Source organism: Oryzias latipes, chromosome 19 (assembly GCF_002234675.1).
Source record: "Oryzias latipes chromosome 19, ASM223467v1".
Classification (NCBI taxonomy): domain Eukaryota; kingdom Metazoa; phylum Chordata; class Actinopteri; order Beloniformes; family Adrianichthyidae; genus Oryzias; species Oryzias latipes.
Window position 1 is genome coordinate 4,650,197 of NC_019877.2, and position 24,401 is coordinate 4,674,597.

The 24,401-nt window shown below is 39.7% G+C and overlaps 1 protein-coding gene across 1 annotated transcript; it reads right to left on the reverse strand.

The window, feature by feature from the left end:
* Nucleotides 1–6,082: 6,082 nt before the first annotated feature.
* Nucleotides 6,083–20,592, reverse strand: top2a (DNA topoisomerase II alpha). Its single transcript, XM_023949579.1, has 35 exons — nucleotides 20,450–20,592; nucleotides 19,694–19,840; nucleotides 19,159–19,249; nucleotides 19,000–19,063; nucleotides 18,759–18,904; nucleotides 18,579–18,676; nucleotides 18,291–18,503; nucleotides 17,520–17,693; nucleotides 17,117–17,218; nucleotides 16,780–16,917; nucleotides 16,569–16,707; nucleotides 16,232–16,389; nucleotides 16,034–16,159; nucleotides 15,273–15,383; nucleotides 14,944–15,049; nucleotides 14,698–14,807; nucleotides 14,515–14,607; nucleotides 14,327–14,441; nucleotides 13,844–13,965; nucleotides 12,673–12,821; nucleotides 12,352–12,583; nucleotides 12,144–12,278; nucleotides 11,868–12,068; nucleotides 11,598–11,793; nucleotides 11,371–11,462; nucleotides 11,135–11,290; nucleotides 10,973–11,056; nucleotides 10,688–10,894; nucleotides 10,493–10,610; nucleotides 7,882–8,034; nucleotides 7,522–7,702; nucleotides 7,398–7,450; nucleotides 7,201–7,314; nucleotides 6,539–6,762; nucleotides 6,083–6,454 (listed from the first exon to the last, which is right to left on the reverse strand). The coding sequence occupies exons 1-35, from the start codon at nucleotides 20,465–20,467 to the stop codon at nucleotides 6,305–6,307; spliced, it is 4,716 nt and encodes a 1,571-aa protein (XP_023805347.1). The 5' UTR covers nucleotides 20,468–20,592; the 3' UTR covers nucleotides 6,083–6,304.
* Between the last annotated feature and the right edge of the window lie 3,809 nt (nucleotides 20,593–24,401).

Below are 24,401 nucleotides of genomic sequence, written 5' to 3' on the forward strand. Positions count from 1 at the left end.
CCGCCCAGGTACTTCCACGTCACTCATACAGTCTTTTTCAAACTGTATTTTTGTCGTCTGCTCCTGATTTACAAAAATTTGAATGAAAAAAACCTTCAGAAATGTAATTTTGAGCCTAATTTTCTTAATACATGCCCTCCATCATCAGAATAATGCCACAAGAGCATGTTGAAAACACCATTTTCATCAGAGTGAGTCTGTACGGTTGAAGTTTGCCTTTTCCAGGACATTTCCAACAGAGTTGGAGAAAAGAAAACCAGCTCCTTGTTGATGAAGTCGTTGTAGGACAGAGACTTAGTTGACTGGCCGTAGAGGTAATCCTGTAGAGAGAAGTCATTAGAAGTGATCTGAAACAGAACTGGTAGAAGTGAAGCTCACCGATCCTCCGTTTACCTCGGGGAGGTTGTGCTCCCGGCGCTGACGCCTGTTAACCATAAAGTTTGTGAGCCACTCTTTCCGCTCCTCCACTTCCTTTTTGCTAAAGGCCTGCAGGCACACAAGTTGGAGTTGATAAAATATCTACTTGGCTTTGGCCCAACAAAGAAAAGAACTTCTGAGAGAAATGCAGCATCTTACGAGGGAGATAGCTTCATCGTCTTCAGGCCCCGAGTACTTGAATGGGATCCGGTGTCTGTCCAGCAAATGGAACCAACATTCGTACCCATTAGACTACATGAACATTATGAGGGCTTACTTGTCAGTTTTACTACCACACAGGGGTTTTTAACAAACCTTTGTAGTATTTTATTTTCCGGGATTCGTGGTTAGTCTGTGTCTCTTTCCAAGCATTGAATTCTGGGATGGTGTAGAAGGACAGCTGGGTTTTCTTGTTTGATGCCTGGAAAAAAAAGACACATTTTGTAGATTTTGTTACAGTCAAGAAATAGGTAGTTTTTATCAGCTGTTTGAGTTATGATGTTTGCCACTAGATGGCAGTATTGCAAAACTTGCAAGATAGAAGTTGTAATTACTAGTCTACATGCTGAACAAACACGCTGACTGAGAGTTAATGGGAACACATTTCTGAACCTGTTGTTCAGTTTTTCTCAAATTTTCAAACTAAGTGGGGATTGGATAAAGCGGGATTGTGGGGTTCTCCACCAGGCAGTTAACAAACAGCCACATGTGGTTCTTCACCTGCAATCAGCAAAAAAAGACACAGTTTTAATCCTCATTAAAGTCTCGCTCTGATAATCTTTTGTTCATTTAAAATCGTTCCCAGTCGTTTTAAAGTTAGGATTATGCAGTTTTTAGTCGGGTTCTAGAACAGATTACTTCAGCAGAGTGACAGGAGTTAATTAGAAATTCACCTCTGGAATTGTGGACCTTTGCAGCTGAATTAAAAATTAAAAAAACAGACCATCTGACATCACCTGGAAAGGTTTGACCACCGGCTTTGTTTTTCTTCAAACTATCTGGTCAGCCACGTAGTCGACGTGTCTGCCACCCTGAGATGCAAAAAAACAGCGGCGTGGATAAATCTTAATACCAGGAACACGTTTGTTTGGAAAGCAGCCAAACCTTCACTTAGCTGCCAAGTGGACCCTGTCAACTAGTTCTGCTTGGAAATGCTTTATAGATCAACTCAAATGTAATTTTTCTAAAAGGCTGGCAATGCGTGAGCAGTGATTGGTTTGATATTCGGACATTAAAAACCTTTAATCCATTATTTGACAGCGAGATTGTGACTCCAATTGTTCATTCAGCTCCACAACGAACGCAACACAAACAGAGAAAACTAAACCTAAAATTTATTTCTCTTCTGGATTTCAATAAAGATTCCTAATGGTTTGAAAGAGCTGCCCACTCTGATCATATTTTGATCTATTTTCAAAGCGTTCCCAACGGTCTTCTAATTAGGATTATGGAATTTTTTGGTCAAAATCAAAAAAACCTTTGTCATTTTTTTAGGAAATAATTTCTGCAGAGTAGCAGGAATTCATTAGAAATTCACCTCCAAGTTGTGGGGAGGGTTGTTAGCATGGAAAAAAAGTAGAGGAGACCCTTTCAGCCAAAATGACTAAAAGAGGATTAGAATACACCTAAGGGTGTCTGGGAAGGATCTCCCTTATGATAGTGATCTCATTGTTTATATGGTACCTTATAAACACTTGACAAAAAGGTAGAAAATAAGACCCACTTCGTTATTCGAAGATGACGATCCCTGACTGACAGATGCTCATAACAAGGAGCTTATACGCTCGGTAATCAAATCTTTCCAGGAAACACAACCACTACTGTGGTTGTGCCAATATCTGCATTAAACAAAGGAGATAAACACAGAGACAAGTACGCCATTATTGCAGCTTGGCATGGACTTCAAATTTGTTGTTTGTAAAAGTAATGAAACTAACCACAAGCTAATTTTGAGGAAAGGAGCGACTAACAGTGGAGGGCGCGTTCTAAACCACGAGTCCTCCACTGATAAATGGTTCCAGATAACCACAGGATTGAACAACAATTGGTTGCTAATGGTGGAGCAAACAGAAAATGAAACCCAAGTTGACTGTGTGCTTTGTTTTTGGACCCAGATCATCATTAGCTATAATTCCTGCAATCATTTCAGTGACTTGAAAGGAGGAATCAGATGATGAAATGTCAGCTGTTTGGAGTATCTGACAATGTTCATTTCCCCAACGAAATATCATAAAATATTTCATATATCGTACGGTATCTGTACTACTGTACGGTGGCGCAGTGGTTAGTGCAGCAAGAAGGCGCCTGGTTCAAGTCCCGGCAATGGGGGGCCTTTTCTGTGTGGAGTTTGCATGTGTGGGTTTTCTCCGGGGTCTCCGGCTTCCTCCTACAATCCAAAAACATGCTTCATTGGTTACTCTAAATTGTCCCTAGGTGTGAATGTGAGTGTGCATGGGTGTGTGATTGTGGCCCTGTGACACACTGGTGACCTGTCCAGGGTGACCCCTGCCTTTGTCTGCAGGTGACCGGGAAAGGCTCTGGCAGCCCCGTGACCCAGAAAGCGAAAAATGGATTAGAAGATGAATGAATATAGGTGACATATTGTAAAACATTTTAAACATTTTACATTTTAAATCAAGAGTCAATTTAAGAACAACAGATAAATCAGATGAAAATGGTAATGGAACAATAGAACAAAAACATCTTAACCAATAAAAAATGATTTAATAAAAACAATAATAGAAAGACACAATATAAAGTTATAGCACAACATTTCCAAGAATAAAACTTTTCAAAGATGATTGGAACTTTTTTATTCTTGGGTGTTCACAATCCTTCCATTTCAAATGACTCCAGAATGCATTTTTACGTGCCTTTGAGCTCGGATTAAAACTTGAAGAGATTGTTAGATCTTCACACTTCAGTCAGCAGTAAGACTGAAGAGTTGTTTTTTTTTATACAGTCACCTTGTGTCTGTGTGTACCTGAAATGTTCTTGCTCCTCTTGGTTACTAACAAGGTTCGGACAACTGCAGGAGTCTCAGTCACGTGGTTCTTGGGTGGAACAAACCCACTTGATGCAGCAGAAGAAGCAGAGATCCAAGAAGCTGAGAATGGCTGTAATGACCCCCACAGAGAAGTAGAAGTAGAGGAAGAGGAAGAGGAAGAGGTTTTTTTTTCTGCAGGACGGGAGGTGAAACAGTCCACAATCTTTGGGCAGGGGAAGCGTTCACATTCTTATTCCTCGTTCACCTCAAAGCGGTATATCTTCCAATGACCCACCAGGAAGCCCACTTCTGCAGGTTGACAATGTAGCAGTTCTGGAAACACCTTTCCTCATGTAAAACCTTTTTTTCTTAATTTACATCTTTATAGGTGAAAAGCCATGGTCGGAGTAGTGATGACAACGATCTGAAACATCCAGAACTGGTACTGGGAGATAGGGAGTGTTACAGAAAAATTCTTCTTGCTCGTCTTCAAACATGTCATTGGCAATGGTTGTGAGGATTATGATCCGAAACACAGGCAGGCAAAAAAGCCAGAGACAACCAAGCATATGCAAGGAGTTTGCCAGTTTTCCACGGTGAGTGCCAACAAATAACCATTCTGCCATGTCTGCAGCTCTGTGTGAAAGAACCGTGTGTTACCTGTCGGAGCACAAACAATGTCTGATCTAAAGTCACTGACATTCCTTTTTATACTATTTCTTAAAACGAAGCTAATCCAACAGGGCAGCATTGTACTTTCCTTTTTAAAGAAAACACATGTCACAAGTGCAAATAAAAATAACAACTGTGTTTTTTAATCAACTAAACCTTCTGCTTTAAGTCATTGAAAGAAGCACCTGAAGAACAAGCCCAGAAGAAACATTGTAATCAGGACATTAGAACTTTGAAGAAGCAGTTTTTCTTTTTAAGGACGAATTTTTAAAGTTGCATAAATAGTTGGACAGTTTCATGATGAGTTGGAATTTGACAGATGAGAAAAAACAGGTAAACCCTGATTGTTTTTCAAACGTCAATGAATGTGGAAAATCTGGCAGATCCAAACTCAGCAACAGAGACAGACAGAGTCTTTTTTTAAAGACAAATTGGTCTTGACAGAAGCCCAAAGCTTCCTACCCTTCTTAATTTTTTAACCATTTCTTCTGATAACAACATCTACTATCTAATCATGAGAAACCAAATGTCCGTTTCAATTCTTTTTTACATTTCTCTATAATTTGAAGCACAACAAAGAATGTGTAACACCAGAAGAGCTGATGAATTGAATCATGGTCTAACTCAGAGAATATGTGGACCTTATCTGTCATAAACAACAATCAAATCACCCATGTGGTTACAAACTGCTGCATGACAGGTTCATCATTTAAATCAGTGAGGTGTATCAGTCACTCAGGACTTTTTGTTTCAGAAATCAAATCAAATTTTCTTAATGATTATGAGCTCATGTCATTATCACGAGAAGGCAGGCAAAAAAGAAGGGTAGGCTGCTTTTCCGTAGTTCCGGCTTCTGTGGGTCTCAAATGGCTTTGAAAGAAAACATAATTCTCTTTTAAATGTAATGAAGCTACACCTGCCGGTGTGAAAGTAAAGGACGTTTTTAACCATTTCTCACACACAAAAACACAGACATTTCTCCTAGAACTGTAGATTAAAATGTCAACATTTACAACACTCTTTAATTGAAGCCGAAGGAGATATTAATGATTACAATAAAAACAAAAGGAAGTTTCCCAAACCAGAGGTTTTTCTATTGATAATATGGCTTAAGCAGTCATCTAACAGTCTAAGAACAGTTTTTTCCACTTTTTGTGTCAGTACTATTTATGATGGCTGCTTTCGCTGCAACGTGTTGTTGATAAATTCTTGATGCTTATCTTTAAACGTGTGACTGGCAGCAATCCAGAAAGTCACAATTCGAAACAAAAAACAAACATTGCCGACTAATTTAAGAAGCTGCTGGAGTTCCATTTAACGATGACTCAACTTAGAATCCAAAATTTGTTGATAGACAATCTTGATAGACAATCAGATCTCATACTGATGAAAGATGTCTTACAATTGACAATTTTTAGCAATCTTTTAAACCCTTTTCAAGTTGATTATGTAGTTATTTGTAAAACTATAGTAAAAAAAAAAAAAACTCACTTTTTAGGACATAGTTTCTGCAGAGCAGCAGTAGTTCCTGACAAATTCACCTGAGCTGAGGGTGGAACTGTAGGTGCAGAAGTAACCCTCCACTGATTCGCCATTATTCCTTTGTTTAAATGCTCTTCTGCTAGCTTCCGTTGCTCAATATCCCATGCCAACATTGGCGGTCCATCAACATTGGTGAGTAATATTGGAGCTATAAAGCTTTCTACTCTGCAGCTAAGAACTAAGACCAGCTAGGAACACTTTGAAAAAAGATAAGAGTGGGACTTCCACCAATCAAAGTGTGCGTAATTTGATCAGTTGGTGTTCACATTTTTTGATAAAACACAAAATGTCATAGTAGCCTGTGTATTGGTCCTTACTTTCCTTTTAAGTAACTGCAAATAGCTGAATAAAGTTAATGACTAAGCAAAAGAGACATTTAATCATGAGTCATTTTATATGACATGTTTTCTTATTGTCATCTTTGTAGCTTTTGCAGACTCCAAAACCTTGTAAGTCATCAAGTTCGACATTTACGACAAACAATACAAACTTTATTCTTTAAAAAACTGGGATAAACACACGTTGAAATATTTACAAAACAGGAACAGTTGAGAAAAGATTTTTAACACAACATATAAAGGTTATGGAACAATAACGTTTCAACTGGCTTCTGTTTAACAAGGAAACTGTCTATTCTGTAAGTAAAAACAAAGAAAAACTGGATTTTTCTGTGATCCACAGATCAATTTAAACGTCTTCATCAGAGTCCGAGTCCAGTTTGTAGGCCACAGGTTTTCGCGCTCGTGAGGGTTTCTCTCGTGGCGCCACGGCAACAGGAGCCGCTGCTTCTTCATCAGAGACCTGGAAGCTATCATCTTCATCCCATTTCCTCGTTTTCTGCAGAATGAAACATTTCAGGTGACGATGACGTCTTGATTTAAACAAAAAGACAGTCTGGTGAAGTCCAGTGTGTGAACTGACCTTGGTGCCAACGCTTGCTTTGTTCTTCAGGCGTGACATGAGGTTGTCTGAGCTGCTGTCGGAGTCATGACTGCTGCTCTGTTTGCGTTTCACAACAGGTTTGGTCTTTGCCGCCTTTGCAGCTTTGCCTTCGCTCTCAGAGTCGCTGGAGTCAAAAGAAGGAACCTTTTTGGCTGCAGCTTTAGGCTTTGAGAGAACATCCAAGATGGACGGCTGCTTAGCATCTGTAAAAACAACAACAAAAAAACAAATAATGTCATTTAAGATGGCACAGCTTTCATCAGGCAACTCGGAGGAAATTTCTAATGAACTCCTGCGGCTCTGCAGAAACTACCTCCTAGAAAACAAGTTTTTGTTTTTTTGTGTTGCTTAGAAATTGCATTATCATAGTTCAAAGAGCACTGAGAACGCTTCCAAAATACATCAAAAGATGAATGGAATGGGTTTTTAAGAAGGCAAAAAGCTACTTTCACTTTTGTTTTGTTTTTTTTTCTAATTGAATACTGGATTTCCTGTAGATGTAACTCATTGATTCCACAGAAAAACAATCATTTTAGCCGTCTTTGCAATGCATTCTGTTTCTGCTCTTTGGTCTGTAAATACAATCCTATTTTAAAGAAATAAGGCTCCTGAATGGGAAGTCTCTGATCTGGTGGCCTCACCTGCAGCCTTCTTCTTTGAAGCAGCTGCTTTCTTGGAAGGAGCCGCCTTCTTTGCTGCCGCCTCTTTAACTTTAGCTGGAGCCTTTGAAAGAGGCTCCGAATCCCCAGACAGAGCTGCAACATTCCAGTAAGAACAAAACCGTCAAGTCAATTTGCTTCATCGCATTACCAGCAGTTATTATAAGGTAGACACTCACAGCTCGAGCTGACTTTGGTTGGTTTAACCGTTTTCATCTTTGGCACTTTTTTTCTGGAAAACACGACATTTTCTGTTAGTTTTGGACAGAAATGGATAGACATCCTCTGCAGTCTCGAACTCACGCCGGCTCTGGTGCTTTGACAGCAGGAGCTGGAGAGGCCACGTCGCTGTCAGAGAGGACGCTGGGCTCTGGCGCGAAGCTGGCGTCGTCGTCACTGAGGATGGCCTTCCGCTTTGGAGCGCGCGTCTTTCCCAGATCATGGAACTCATCTTCACTGTCAGACAGAACGTACTTTACCGGAGCTATAATGGAAAACAGGAGCCATGATTAGAAAAGGAGCAAAATATTCCAATTTAAGGAAAGTGAAAATCTGTATAGTTAGAGGCAACAGGAAGGACCTGTTCCAGTGAACGAGGAAAAAAATGGGGCTTTTTTTCAAATCCATTGAAAATGGCAGTTTCAAGTCCTAAAGCGGTTTCACCTTTGGTGGGACGGTTCACATGCTCCCTCGGGGCAACGGGGGATTCCTCATCTGATCCTGCTTCAGATTCCTCATCCGACCACGGATTCTTCTTTGGCTTCTTAGAGACGGTCGAGAACTGAAGAGTGGTTTGCTTCCCTTTGCTGGAAAGAGCTGGAAGAAAAAACGTCTCTTCAAACTTCCTAATAAATCGCCAGTTACACATGAAAATGTTAGTCGACATGATTTTTTGTTAAAACGCATCAAGAAAACCCATTCACTCTGTTCATTAGTAGTTGAGGTGGCCTCCATCCATTCATTCAATCCCTGCAAAGATTTCAAACCTCGTTTTTAAACGTTCAAGACTTTTGATCAGGTTGGAAGTTGTTTTAACTTCTCTTTGCTCTGCATGTCTATAAGCTTTTCTCAAAGCTTCTTTTGTTTCATTTAGATCTAGGATCTATAATCAAGAAAGTTATTATTAAGATGACTAAATGCTTTGTCTTCATAATCTTGACATAAACTTGATTTGAGACTCAAAGAACTTCAAATTGCACTGATTCAGTGTGAAGGATGTTATTTTAAAGGTTAATATAGTTGGACTGGCATTCATTGTCATGATTTTAGAAATCAAAATGTAGATTTATGTTGTAAAAATAAGTGATGGTTTTGGATTTTATGAGATTATCAAGAAATACCAACTTTGTATTCTTTTTTTTGTTGACATTTTGTTCTAAAATGAGTCATTTCCGCTAAATTTTGCATCCAAAGAATCAAGATTTCATGACTTTTTCCAAAACTTTAGAGAAGATGTCGCTTCTTAGAAACTTTTCAGGTTTTCTTGACCGTATGAACCCTGTATCTAAAAATTAGCTTCTTTTTTCATTTTTGAACACTCATCTCTAGATTGCGTTACCCTTTATGAATATTAAATAGGATTTTCTTATTTTTAGCCTACCGTACCTCTTTTTGCAGTGGAAAAATAAAAATAATCTGAGTAATGATTCCTTTGTCTGACAAACAAGCAGAAAAGCTATTTAGTCCTGGCAAATACTTTTTTGTGCTTATCTAAATGTGAGCGTAGGATTATAGCGGTCAGGAAAGTTTTTGGGCACACGGTGACAATTCCAAATGTTCTCCTGAACATCTGTGCCAAGTAGAACTTTTCCAATAGATCTAAAATGTTATTTTATTAAAAATATTTGTTATTTTATTTTCAGGGAGTGAAATAGGTTTTTAAAGCAGATTTTGTCATCGACTCAAAAAAGCGCTTTCATAAAAATATTGCACAATGAATAAAAAACAAACTTTACTCAAAAAATCTGATTTTGGTTTATAATGGCGGCTCAGCTGCCGAAAACTGGCGCCAACTTTCCACCAGGGCGTTTATGGGGTTCAGCGTTTTGTCAGGGGACGCTTCGACACATGGCAAAACAGGAATCGAACCTGCAATATTCCGGTCAGGGGTCGACCGCCCTACCACGGCCACCCCTACTTCATGCAAGTTCATACTGTCATGGTGCTTTTAGTGCTTGTAAAATTAGTTTGCTGATTATAGTAATATGCATTCTCTGCAAATGGACAGCATGATTTCTTTTTCTTTTTTGGAGTTGCCATCAGCTTAAAAAACATGTTTACATTTCATTTGAACATTTGGCAGAACAGAAAGAAAGTCACGGTTTAATCGGAACTCGCTTGGTTCTTATTCTGTGCAGTCCTGAACCTGTGCAGCTCGCAGATCCCGTTCGCTCAGATTTTTCCTTTTGTCACCAAAACCCTCATCTCACCTGCAACATTTTACAAAAATGCAGGTCACCGGGGGGAACAACACCTTTTCCCAGTAATATAAATCATCCATTCATGAAGGCTGACTAGGAAAAGTGGCAGTATTTATATGAAATCATAAGGAACATGAAGTCATAGAATTCAATAATGGCTAAACTGAACTAAACAGACTATGCTAAAGTGGGCATCCCTGCCCTTTGACCCTCCTTCTGGGTAAGGAAAAACTGATTCTGCAAAAAAAAGTAAAAAAAATAAAAAGGCGTAACATCAGGGATGTCCACATGAAGGAGTGATCCTCCGTGTGCCAACAGTGGCATGCATGCCCCATGTTATTGAGTTTAATCACATTTCTGTGGTGAAAGTGCTTCCTCATAACTGTGTGACTCAGGCCACTAAGTTCCAGTTACATCACAAAACCACAATGTTTGTCTAACACAGGTTACAGGTATCAGATATTGGAGCGGGGATAAGGGGGCCGGAGGCACCAACTGGCAGCCACGCCTCTGTCAGTCTGCCCCCGGGCAGCTGTGGCTACATCAGTAGTTACCATCAAGAATAAATGAGGAGTGAATGAATAATGGGCACATTGTCAGCGCTTTGAGAATCTAGAAAAGCGCAGATACATCCCATTATTAAAATAGATATTGTTAAAGGAAAAAAACTTTTGTTTCAGTTGTATTTTCCAGATAAAAGTTATAAATTTCAAAATATTTGCTTCGAAATTATATATAGAGAGCGTCTTACTACATGAGAATGAGAATAAGAGAAAAATGATGCTGTTTTGGTTTAAGTTTCCTGCTTTTTAATCAACCTTTTCTGACCAAAACAACTGTTTTTTTTTAAATACCTCTTTTAGTCTGGGTTTTGGTTTTCTTGCCCAGTCGTGCAGCCAGACCAGTTTCCTCGATCTGCTCCAGGTTCTCACATTCTTCGCCAAACTCCATCTTCACCACAACATCTTCACTCTGCATCGACAGAAGAGGAGAAACTGAAGTTTGGACTGCATTTCCCATCATTCTAAGCTATGTTAGCATCAGCTGACCTTGACTTTCTTTCCCCTCCGGCCTTCTCCTTTCTTCAGCTCAGCTTTTTTGTGCGCTTCGGCTTTCATGGTGCTGGTGACGCGGGGGATGACGCGGCGGCCTTGAGGAGTGGGCAACGTCTCCTGCTTCACCTTCATGGGTTTTTTGCCTTTGGCGGGACGCTTGGCGGGCGCAGAGGCGTCGTCCTTCTCCTTTTGCTCCAGGCGCTTTAAAAAAGAACCCAGTTTAAAGAGAATCTGAACCCACATGTGGCGTGTTCTAGAGCAAAGGAACGCCTAAAATACCTCCAGCTCTTCAGAGAAAGCAGCGAGGTCTTCCTTCCACAGATCTGCTGGACTCTTTCCCTTCAGGGTGTTCAGTTCTGTCATCTGTAGCAGAAGTGGTTTCAGAAATCAGATGTTTTTCAGCAGATTTTTTCAGGTGTGGTGAAACAAATCAAGGCCCACCTTGGCATCCCTCTGCTTGCAGAGATCCTCCTTCTTCTCTTTGGTGAGGAACCACATAGGCATGCTGAGCAGGTAGTTGTAGTCCGCTCCGCTGCTCTGGTCCTCTCTCTCCGCTCCTTCCTCCTGCTCTTCCTCTGCCTCCATGTCGTCTTCATCCTAAGGAACAAGAAGTCTGAATGTTGGAACTGGCTTTCCTTCTGACTGGACGGATGAATAACCCATGAGCGGCGTCCTGCCTTCTTCTGCGCCTCTTTCCACGCCCTGACGGGGTCGGAGTCGTAGCCCATTTCCTGCAGCATCCGGATCAACTCCTTCTTGGGTTTGTTTTCTGAGCAGAGAAGCAGCGGTAATGATTGCAATCGTTAAACTTTTATGTGGTTTTTAAATAAAGTTTCTGTTTTTTTTTTTTGGCATAAAAAATAAGAGAATCAAAGCTTAAACAGAGAAACATGCTGCTTCTCACCGATGACCAAAGTGCCCTGAATTTTCTCCAGGATGAAGCGGGCCTGGTTGGAGAGCTTTGAACTCTCTGCCCCCAACATGCCGACCAGCCACTCCTTCCTCAGCACATAGTACTTCATTCTCAGGTCAAAGAAGTCCTTCAGGATGTCCTGCACGGACTCGTACTTTTTCAAGCTGCCTGCGTAGTCGAACAGAACCTGAAACATAGACGAACCGACAGCGATCAGAGAGGATTCTGGGACCTGTGCGCCTCCGTTTACGCGTCCATTACCATGGAGTTGCAGGTGAGGGGGCTCTGCAGCTTGAAGACTTTGTGCAGGCCGGCAGCCTCCGCCTCCATCAGCTTCTCCTCCGTCATCTTGACCACAAAGCGCACGGTGGCGTCGGTGTGATATTCCTTGTAGTCAGTGATCAGGGCGGGGACTTTGTCTGTGCCGTTCAGCATCGGTTCTAGCACGTTCTCCTTGTACGCCTGCACCACAGAACCAGAGAAGTGTTGGACGCAGGAGTCAAACCTCCTTTTACATCCAAGGACGGCTGGGCTCACCTGAGTCCAGGTTTTCACAGGCAGCTCAGAGATCTCGATGGTGGTGGAGTCGATGATGGCCACCTCTCCGCTGTTCATGTATTGGTTGCTCATAACCTGATCAATTGTGCCTCTGAAGCCTTTGTAGTTTGGAAGCTGTGAGAAGAAAGTCCAGATATCACCCGTTTGTTAACAAGACCACAGATGTCAGAGAAAAGGCGGGGCTCACCATGGGCAGAGGCTCCTCGCCGTCCAGCATTCGGTGGATGTTGCTGACGATCTCCCGGATGTCGTAGTTGGGAATCTTGCTGGCCCAGCCGGTGCCGATTCCCTCAGCACCGTTCACCAGCACAGTGGGGATGATGGGGATGTACCATTCCGGCTCCACGCGCTGGTTGTCATCATAGTTGTACTTGAGCAGGTTGTCGTCCACGGGCGGGAAAACGAGGCGGGCCAAGGGGCTGGAAGAGGCGAGCCGGGTTGAATTTAAAGGACAAATTTGGATTACTTTACGCAGAAAACTGACTGAACTCGCATGGCTCTCACTGACCTGAGCATGGTGAAGATGTATCGAGGGCTGGCAGAGTCTTTGCCTCCGTGCAGCCTGGTTCCAAACTGACCCAGAGGCTGCAGCAGGTTCAGGTTGTTGCTTCCGACAAAGTTCTGGGCTAAGCCGACGATGGTCATCATGAGGGAGACCTGAGCATTCAAGAGTCCAAAATTTTAGCAAAGTTTAGAACTTTTCCCGGCAAATCGTTCTTGGAACTCTCCACCTTTGGGCTAAACTAGGGCTGCTCAATATGAGGAAAACTCGTGATCTTTTTACATTAATGATCAATACTGCTATGGTGACAGAACTTGGGATACATGAACAAATAGCAAAACAACCAAACATAATATTTCCAATTCACTGCAACAGTTTATTTAAATAAGCGTAAACATACCTTAGTTATTTGATTTGATAAATACTTCAAGCTGCCATAAGATTGTTCTGGCACTTTTGAGGTAAACAATCGCAATTTTTACCGACTTTTGCGACATGCGTATTGCACAGTTTGATATCTAAATGATAATAAATTTGCTTATTATTTTGGAGGCCTAGTCAAAACCTTTTTTTTATTTAATAGATAGTGTTTTTTTGAGGTAACGTTTTCCATTTAAAAGTTCATTTTTCTACAGATTTATCTTCAAAAACACTTCAAATCTAATCTAAGACTGTATGTACAAATAAAATGAAACAGTGCTGTTTTTTTGACCATCTTGATCCCCGTCCTGCCAACTTTAAATGTCTTTCAGCAAAGCTGGCCATTTGGAAATTTACCAACCACTAACAGCAATCCCTATTTTCAAATCGTTTCTCCATAAAATGTGCACTTTTCCATTTTCCTGCAGCGAAGAGCGTGAGCTAATTATTTTTATGATTTACGACCGGGTCAGGACCATATAGCTCAGCAAACCCATAAAAAATTTTTTGTTTGACAAGAAGTCACATCCAGTTGATGACAGCAAAATTAAGATCTATTTGATATAATGTCAGGCTTTTTAATTAAGGCCCTACTTTAGTTTAAATTAAATCTAAGACACTAAGACTCTTTACGGCCACCGTGGGGTCACAAAGTACAGATACGCATATAAACTGGAGCAACTGATGCAAAACTCAATCAGCTCGACTGAAAAAAACGCCGTTTGGGTTGTGAACTCAAAGAACCGAGCCACCTCACCTCTCCATGGTGGTACGCTGACATCTCAGCGACAGAACCAGCCAGCTGAGCCACCTTCACCTCCCGCTTGTCGTTCCTCTTGAAGCAACAGAACAGCACCTTCCTCTGACCCGGTTTGAAACCTGATTTCACACAGAGTCATGTTACAAGTCCACCCTATTAAAAAACAACAATAAAAGTCCCACTCAGATAATAATCTTTTAAAAGCCTTCAGCGCAGTTGTGGGAGGAGCAGGGAGCGTGTGACCCGCCCAGGTAATTTCTATGTCACTCATACAGTCTTTTTCAAACTGTATTTTTGTCATCTTCTCCTGATTTACAACAATTTGAATAAAAAACCTTCAGAAATGTAATTTTGAGCCTAATTTTCTTAATACATGCCCTCCATCATCAGAAAAATACCACAAGAGCATGTTGAAAACACCATTTTCATCAGAGTGGGTCTTTACGGTTGAAGTTTGCCTTTTCCAGGACTTTTTCTCACCGTCCACCAAGCAGGGAATGGATCTTTCATTGTCAGAGTTGGAGAAAAGAACCAGCTCCTTGTTGATGAAGTCGTTGTAGGACAGAGACTTGGTTGACTGGCCGTAGAGGTAATCCTGTAGAGAGAAGTCATTAGAAGTGATCTGAAACAGAACTGGTAGAAGTGGAGCTCACCGATCCTCCGTTTACCTCGGGGAGGTTGTGCTCCCGGCGCTGACGCCTGTTAACCATAAAGTTTGTGAGCCACTCTTTCCGCTCCTCCACTTTCTTTTTGCTAAAGGCCTGCAGGCACACAAGTTGGAGTTGATAAAACAGCTACTTAGCTTCTGCCCATCAAAGAAAAGAACTTCTGAGAGAAATGCAGCATCTTACGAGGGAGATAGCTTCATCGTCTTCAGGCCCCGAGTACTTGAATGGGATCCGGTGTCTCTCCATGTCAGAGAAGTACTCCTTGGCCTCCTGGGATGTGCTGGTTCCCAAACCTGGATTTACAAAGCAACAGAAAAAAAAAACGACAAGCTACAGCAAATGGAACCAACCTTCATACCCATTAGACAACATGAACATTATGAGGGCTTACTTGTCAGTTTTACTACCACACAGGGGTTTTTAACAAACCTTTGTAGTATTTTATTTTCCAGGATTTGTGGTTAGATTGTGTCTCTTTCCAAGCATTGAATTCTGGGATGCTGTAGAAGGACAGCTGGTTTTTCTTGTTTGATGCCTGGAAAAAAAAAAAAGACACATTTTGTAGATTTTGTAACAGTCACCAAATAGGTAGTTTTTATCAGCTGTTTGATTTATGATTTTTCACCACTAGATGGCAGTGTTGCAAAACATTATTCTTTCAAGCTTCCCCCTGTATGAGAACTCTTTTTGAAAATATATTTTTGGGGGTTTATTTTGTTGAACGTTTTTTTGCGTTGGATTACCTAAAACTTGCATACCTTGATGATGGGAGTGATGAACTCCTCCAGGAAGTTATGGCGCAGCAGCGACGGCCAGTTATGGTGGATGAAGTTGATGAGCAAACCTTTGATGTGGGAGCCATCTTGATCCTTTCAGACACAAAAACAGCACAGGTCAATGATTTGATAAGAGAATAAAAGATCAAAAGTGTAAATACGATGTCATTTAAGGAGAGGAAACAGTAAAAAAGGCCTCAGCTTCACACGCAGATGATTTTATTTTTAAATAGCAGTGAATTAATGAGAGTGCAGATGTGGGATTTCCGGAGGTGCAGAATAGAAGCTGTTAATTACTAGTCTTCATGCTTAACAATTATACTGAGAGTTAATGGGGACACATTTCACAACCTATTGTTCAATTTGACCAAACTAAGAGGGGCTCACATAAAGCGTCTCGCAATTTGAGCTGTACTGGTTTAGCTTCTGTTTCCATCACATCTGTGCAGTTATAGGTTAAATAATAAGAGTGACGTCTGCATCATTTTAGGGTATTAAAACCAGGGCTGGAAAATGTATTCAGGAAAGTCAAACACTGGCTCAATTTTTTTGAAAGCTTATGTGGAACTCCTCGTTTCTAGTTTTATATCCTGTAATAAGGTGTCTTAAGTAAAAGTGACTTGCTGCATGGGCAGATCATTTTACTACTTTCTAGGGATTTTCTTCTTCTTTTCCTATTTTCAGGCTACGTCTTTTTGCAGTGTGAGAAAGCATAGCCAAAGTCTGAGAAAAAGAATAAAGACCTGATCTGTCATGATCATGATTTTGCCATAACGCAGACTTTTGAGGGATTCTGGGTCGCTGTAGTTCTTCTTGTACTGGAGGCCGAGGATCTTAATGACATTGTTGATTTCGGCATTTTCCATTATCTGCAAAAGAAACTGGAGTTTAGAAACCCGCCACTTGGATTGGGAATCGCACGGCCGACACTCGTCCTGGACCTGTTTGTGCGAGGCCTCCCGAACGTTCAGCATCTTTCCTCGAAGAGGGAAAACTCCATAGCGGTCCCTACCGACCACTCCCAGCCCGGACACAGCCAGCGTCTTAGCCGAGTCTCCCTCCGTTAGGATCAGCGTGCAGCCGATAGAGTTCTTCCCACCTGCAAACAGTAAAATGTGAGGTTACTGCCACATTTACAAGAATTTTCTATCGCAATCAAGTATTTTGTTTTCTTTCTGACACTGGACTTATTCGACCATGTACATAGTTCAATTCTAATCCGATCTTTGACATGATCGAAGATATTTTGCACATGTAACTGCTGCCACTGTAACATGCCTGCATCATTAGCGTCGTCCAGCTTTGGTACACCCTTGATTTTTGTGTGTTTGACAGCCGAGCACTTCTTGTTGAGCTGAGTCTGGGCCTTGAACTTCACCCAGTTCATTATGCTTTCAACAATCCCACAAGATGTAGCCTGTTGGGAGCAGAAGATGTCAGAAGATTTCCTAAACGATAAAATGATATAGCTGGAGGTTTGAGTCAGCACCTGTTTAAAGAACTTGTCGCTGAGAGAACAAGTGGAGCCAAAGCTCTTCTGCTGAAGGGTCATGTTCTCTTTGGTCTGAGAGTCAAAGGTGGGGTTCTCCACCAGGCAGTTAACAAACAGCCACATGTGGTTCTTCACCTGCAATCAGCAAAGAAGGACACAGTTTTAATCCTCAATAAAATCTCACTCTTTTATTCATTTAAAATCGTTCCCAGTCATTTTAAAATCTTATTTATGCCGTTTTTAGTCGGTTTCTAGGACAGATTACTTCCCCAGAGTGACAGGAGTTAATTAGAAATTCACCTCTGGAATTGTGGACCTTTGCAGCTTAAATTACCTGGAAAGGCTTGACCGCCACACCGGCTTTGTTTTTCTTCTTCACCACTTCGATCAGCCGTCCAACTATCTGGTCAGCCACGTAGTCGATGTGTCTGCCACCCTGAGATGCAAAAAGCAACGGCGTGGATAAATCTTAATACCAGGAACACGTTTGTTTGGAAAGCTGCCAAACCTTCACTTAGGTGCCAAGTGGACCCTGTCAGCTAGTTCTGCTTGGAAATGCTTTATAGATCAACTCAAATGTAATTTTTCTAAAAGGCTGGCAATGCATGAACAGTGATTGGTTTGATATTCGGACATTAAAAACCTTTAATCCATTATTTGACAGCGAGGTTGTGACTCCTATTGTTCATCCAGCTCTACAACAAAGGCAGCACAAACAGAGAAACACAGGAGGTTACCTTAGTCGTGGCGATGCTGTTGACAAAGCTGACTTGCTGGAAACCCTTCTCGCTCATGGTGAGGCAAACCTCCCAGCGCTCATTGACCGCCTCGTGGATCACAGTGAGGGGGCCTCCCAGCTCATCCACCTTATCCTTCACATACATGTCAACGTAGCTCCGAAAGCCTGTGATCTAAAGCAAGAAGAGACCCATTTCATCAGTTCCAAAAAGTCTCGTCCTCCAAAAGCAAAAACATCTTTAAATCATTTTTGTCTGACTTCTAACAAATTAGACCTAAATATTATTTCTGTTCTGGATCTCATAAATACTCCTAATGGTTTGACAACCCTTTAACAGCTGCCCACTCCTATCATATTTTGATCAATTTTTAAAGCGTTCCCACCGGTCTTCTAATTAGGATGATGGCGGGGGTTTTTTTTGGTCAAAATAAACATTTTAAAAAGTCTTTTTTTAGGATACACTTTCTGCTTAGTAGTAGGAATTCATTAGAAATTTGCCTCTAAGTTGTGGGGAGGGTTGTTATCATGGAGCAACCCCGCCCCACTTCCCCTCCTTGCTGAAGAGCAGCTTGTGGCCAGCTCAGAGTTTTTTTTCTTGGTTCATGATTAATTAAAAATACAATTTTAAGCTTAATTTTCTTAATATATGCCTTTTATCATCAGAAAAATGCCACAAGAACATGTTAATAACACTTGAACCCTTTTTTTATACAGTGTTGGCCTTTAATGTCTGCTCTATGCTTTCTGTTGCAACATGAGGAGAACTTACAGGCAGCCTTTTGCCATTGAAGAACACTTTGACTCCTTTACTGGATCCAGCAACATCGTAGGCCCTCCTGGTCATCAGAGCCACCGTATCTTTGTCCAGGGTGCTCATCTTGAATTTGCTCAAATCTGGCTTGAAGGTGATGCAAGTGAACTCCTCTCCATCAAAGGCTTTGATGTTCGTATCTCCTGCTCTCCCCATGTTGTCGTACCAAGTCTATGGACAACACAGAATAAGAGACTTTATAAAATGTTACCAAACATCAGCAAGTAGACTAATCTTCCTTCTTACCTGTTTGAATGTTTTCCTGGACTCCTTACAGGCGGTCTCTACGGTAAACTTTGTACTGAAGATGTTGCACAGCTTGGCACCGTAACCATTTCGTCCACCTGAACAATACATTTTTAATTAAGGACTCAAATGCTTGACTTTCCAAAAGTTGTGTTCAACCATAAATAATAAATGCTTTACCTGTGACTTTCTTCTGCTCATCGTCATAGTTACTGGAAGTTAGGAGCTGTCCAAAGATGAGAGCAGGAACGTAGACCTTCTCCACCTTGTGCTCCACCACGGGAATCCCCTTCCCGTTATTCCATACGCTGATGGTGTTGTTTTCCCTAAGCAAAAACCACAAATGTTACAGTGCAGCTAACATCACAAAAGCACATGCTTTGCATCCAAACCAGAGGGGCAGAATTCAAATTTGGCTTACACATCAATGTTGACTTTGATGCATGACATGCTTTTGTCCCGCTGCTTGTTGTCAGCTGCATTCACTTTAGTAAAATGAAAGAAAAAGTATTTTAATAAGATCAATAAAAACTTTATCAAAACTGCAGATCAACCAAATATGTTAGAAAGATTTCCTCACCAAGAATCTCATCAAATATCTTGTAAAGTCCAGGCACAAACGTCACATCCCGGCAGTTCAGTCCAACATCCACATCGTACACCCACATTTGCTGATGGGGAAATAGACAGCGAGCAAATTATACATATGAAAACACAACTTTTCCCACCAACTAAAAATCAAATTTGGTGTTAAAAATTATTGAAAGGATTTCGATATTTCTATTTTATTTCTGTAAATTAAAGATGCATCATTTTAACTTACTGCACATAACTAATTTAGTCCACATATTTATGTCATTGAAGCATTTGGTGGCTTTTATTGTTTATAATTTGTACTTTTTATCTTTTAATCCATAGGATCTCCTTTCAAATAGCAGCATTTCCTTCCATTTTTATGTTCATTTTTTGTTTGCCGTTACTTTTAGTCTATTTCATATTATTGTTTTAACTTAATTGTATATAGAGTTCTTTATGTATGATGATAAAAAAAGGTGCTCCACAGATAAAGTGATAGATTGATATTAGATTAAAATATAAAAAGACTATTTACTCACCTGGGTGACGGGCTCAACAGAACCAATGTAAGAGTCGGGTCTGAGCAAAATGTGCTCCAACTGGGTCTTTTTCTGATAGATCCTCTCCACTGAAAGACGTTTGGAGTCTTTCTTTGTCTTCTCCAGAGGTTTGTTTTCATAAAGGGCCTAAAAAGAAATAAAAAAATCATTTGTTATAGGCACACGGTAATGCTTGACTTTTGTAGTTAAATCACCTAAACTGATTATTTTTAGTGGAATAATAAACAGGTAAGAACCCCAAACAGCTTTACTACACTTCAACTCTAAATATTTGCTTATCTGGACTTTTTAACTTTATGATGTTTAGCAAAATGATGAGACCTTAAAGCCCCCCGAATAATTTGCAGAAACAACAACTATGTATATTTTCCGTTGATAATACTTCAATAACAAAGTTACTTTCATAAACAGCGCTTTTTATTCAGCCGAACAAAAAAAGTCGTTTTTTTTATTTACACAAAAAGCTGCCCTTCGTAGTTTCTAAGTCAGTGGAATGTGAAAAACAATGCAAATATGCCTAACTTAAATAAGAACCAAGTCGCTAAATTGGATGAACAAAGCAAAAATTCTAAACATTATAATATATGTTATCAAATTGCAATGATTGTTGCAGGATTCATATAGGTTTTCGTGGAGCTAACACGCTGGCTTGCTAGCTTTAGCCTTTACCGTTGCTAGAAACAGACTAAAAAAAACGGGAAAAGATACAAAGAACCCCAGAATATCTCGATTTACCTTTAGTGGTTCCGCCATTTTTCTTTTGCTGCTTTAATTTTTAAACACTAGAGTGATAATTTGATAGTTAAGTATCAAAAAACACTGAAAAACCTCTCAGCTTAACAGCAAAGTCGACGAGGTGATCTACCGTTAGAAATTTTGAAATTTGTCGCAAAGCTTCCCGGTAGTTTTGTTGGCCAATCCGGTGGCAGGTGACGTAATCCTTTCCTCCAATGAAAAGGGAATAACTCCAGAGAAATACAAAACGACAGCCAATAGTTGATGGCAAAAAACGAAGCCCCGCCTTCATTCTGCACGCTGGCCAATCAGCTACTCTATAATGAAAAATAGAAATTAGAGGGACTGTTGTTTCGAATAAACTTTAAAAAGCGGAAATAAGTTGAAAAAGAGAAACAAGTGACTTTGTGAAGTTACTTTTCACCAGAAAGAAATAGTTTGTGCATGTCTGTCTTTTTCTATATTTTTTTTCTGTTATTAAATTTTTTAAGAGTTAAGTTGCACTTGAAGACAAAGAAAAGAAAAATATTGAGATTTGCACTGCAGACCACAGTTACATAATTGATCTTTTAAATATTCTGTTGTTAGCTGAGATATAAGAAAATCAAGATGAACTATCTCGATCTTTCTTTATTTCCCTTAATCTCTCTCTCACATACTGCACATACAAACCCAATATTTATTTATACATGATAGGTGCCTAAAAGCTTTGCAGCATTTAATGGGTTCATTCCCCCTGAGGTTTGCTGTTGTATTTCCATCAGACCTTTTACTGATGTGTTCTTCAGGCATATAGTGTAGCACGCAACGCTTTGTTTATATCCATGCTTGGTAAAGGATGTGTAAAAAATTTAGAAGGTCAGTTTTTAAAGACAAAAAAAAACCCAAAATGCAGTGTTTTTACACTAAAAAAAAAAGGATTATCATTTTTAGGAATAAATTCAATCTTCAAAATATTCTCATCTGTTTTCTTTTGTTAACCCAATTTGACCTCAATGAATTAAGAATCTTAAACCTGCAACCTATTTTTTTTAACTCAACACCTGTAAACCTAATCTGTTTAAAGGCAAGAATATAAACGACGGTACATTGTTTTACCAAAACTATAAAATATATTTTTAGCCTTTTGTACTGTGTTTATTTACATGCAGTCTAAAAGGATGATTATAATGCTGTTAATGCCCAATAAATAATTCAATACACATCTGGAAGTTTGAAATTTATATTAACTTTGATGGAGGACAGAAGAGTTGGTCTTGATGTTAAAGATTACAGCTTCGCTATAGTTGTTATGCTGTTTGTCCCAATGGATTGAAATAAATGCATCTTTTCAATATGTGACTTACTTGACATTTTTTGTGAAGTTTGCATGATGTCAGTATCTATTTTGATTTTATCTATACATTTTGTTATTAAAATGTTAGAAATTCTTAGATGTTTGTGAGATTTTTCCCCAATAGCCAAAATGTGACTTCCTGTTCAGTAGGTAACTTTAGGTTACACAATTGAATCTGTACCCAATAAACTTTAATGACAGACTGACTTTACAACAATTGAATCCATTCTTATTTATGTAGCCCAATATTTACATCAATAGTCATCGCAATGGACTTCATACCAGTAATTGTCTAATAAACATGAATCATAACAACAGAAATAGACGTACTTACAGTCAAGGTCTATTAAGTTTGAGGGGAGTGGTCTTTGACTGATGGGTGATCAGGTGTAGAACAGGTGTAGCTTTAAGATAATTTGTTCCATTATTTAATGAGCTGAAAATCAGCTTTAAAATTTGTTTGAAACAAACGAACATTTTATCTCTTCTTCGTTCTGTCCATCTTTATACACAAAGCTTTTATATGTCACTCGTCTGACATTCTAACACTTGGTATAAGCTGTATAATGCTGAATGATTGATGTTCGTATCTCGTTCAAATGAAATGTGCCAGAAGACAGTTGACTCCAGAAAATGATAAGCTCCAGCCAAATGGAAACTGTATATCAATTCCTTCATGCAAGTAAATTTTGTTTTTCCTGAAAAATAACTGGAAAGAAATGCTGCTGCAGACAAATGTTAAGAGAAAGCAGCTATAATCACATTTGTGTGAAAATGTGTGCACTGCTGAAGCTTTGCAACAAAAAATAGGGTAAAAAAAACAGTTTGTTTGAAAATGATATTCAACTTGCATCCATTATGATTCTAATCTTGTAACACACTCACAAAGAACCCCTGCTATCAAGCATAAGTGGGCAGTTTGAAACTGGGAATGCTAAGTAGGCCTACTAAGCATCCAAAAATAATACTCCAGCAAACTAGATGGACATGCTCTCAATCCCACCTGCTTTGCTGCTTGCTCACTGAAGCTGTTTGAGTTACTTTTGGTTTTTCTTTTACCCAATAAAATGGAATTTTCTGTGACATGAAGGAATGTTGTCTGCTGAAACTTCTCCAAAGGAGCTGCTTGCTTTGGGTGGACGGCCTTTGACACTGACGTGTCGACAAGTGTTCCAGCTGAGAACTTGACAAGATGTTCAGAGCTCATTCAGGGAAGGAATCGAGTTACACAAAGACGTATCAAATACCAGCAGTTGACATCTAACATCATTGGTTTTGAGCTGATTTAACAAAACACACACAAACATGAACAGAATTGGCGACATTCTTATGTCAATTAAAAAAAACAACACAACGGTCACTAAAACACCGAAGAACTGGGAAAAATAAAAAGCAGAAAATCACATAAAAAAAAATTACATAAAATCATCCAATAAAAAACAAACATTGCTTTTTTTGCCTTTGAGCAACAACGAGAAATGATGTTACCCTGGGAAAGAATCACATTTGACCATTGCAATGTAAAGACAGTGTTTACAAATGAGCATCACAGCTCAAACGTGGACTTATTATGTTTACATCATGTCTGAATTTTTTTCCAATAAAAAAAAAAAGTCTTCAATCCCCCCCCCCCCCCCGCTCCAGTTGGAGATAAAATAAGCAGAGTCCTGGATTTAATGGTGCGTTGCAAATCAGCGACATGCTGCTTGAAGAGGTTAAAAGGGTCACAGCAGCCGTTGTGTTGTTTGGTAAAATGTTGTGTACCACAATGAACATGGACCTCATGATGAGCAGGAGACAGTCTAACCTGATCTATAAGAAAACACGAGACAAGCATATTGAAATAAAAGTATTGAATGAAATGAAATGAAATGGAATGAAATTTCATTTTTTTATTATCATTCAGTTAAGCACTAAATCAGAAGCAATATGGGATTTTTCTGGATTAATTTCTTGGTGCAAATTTAAAGATTTTTCAGGGACCATCGTGTGTCGTCTTTATTTTACAGAGCGCTGGTGCCAATTTTGTCTACTTCCATAACATGGATGAGTTTACCTGTTTCCTGCCGTGTTTAGATAAGATGACTAAAAGGTCAAAGATGTGTGTATGTTTTATTTCATAAATGACATTTTCTTAATTTAAAAAAATACTATTGTGCCTTTGTCTGTGTTATTTTTAATGTGAACACAGTTATTTCCTTGTGAGAATGACCCTTACACTAGTAACTGTCAAATGATCAGCAGATGAGTAAGGCATTTTTTTGAACGAAAAACTATACAGTTTACTGTCACTGTTTAAGGATGATTGATATTTGTGCTGATTGATATTTGTATGATAATATTTCATTTTTAAACATTATTTAACAACTTATGCCTGAAAACAAATCAAACTTATTTTAAAGTCTTTCTTAAAGTGTGAAAGTCTTTCTTTCTTTTAAATTTTTCTTAGACATACTTTCTGCAGAGCAGCAGTAGTTCATTAGACATTGTGGGCGGGACTGTTCTCGAAAGAGCGACACTGCCCCTTCCCTCCTTGCTGAGAGCTCAGGGGGCTTGTGTCCGCCAGGCATATTTTCCATGCAACAATCAAGTTTTTTTTCAGCTCTGATTCAGAAC

Excerpts from the sequence above, each read along its gene's own strand:
- top2a (XM_023949579.1), bottom strand. Across the intron at positions 17,219-17,519 it reads ACAGCATCGCCACGACTAAG|GGTGGCAGACACATCGACTA; the intron begins GTAACCTCCTGT and ends TTTGCATCTCAG. Across the intron at positions 16,160-16,231 it reads GGGAGGCCTCGCACAAACAG|ATAATGGAAAATGCCGAAAT; the intron begins GTCCAGGACGAG and ends TTTCTTTTGCAG.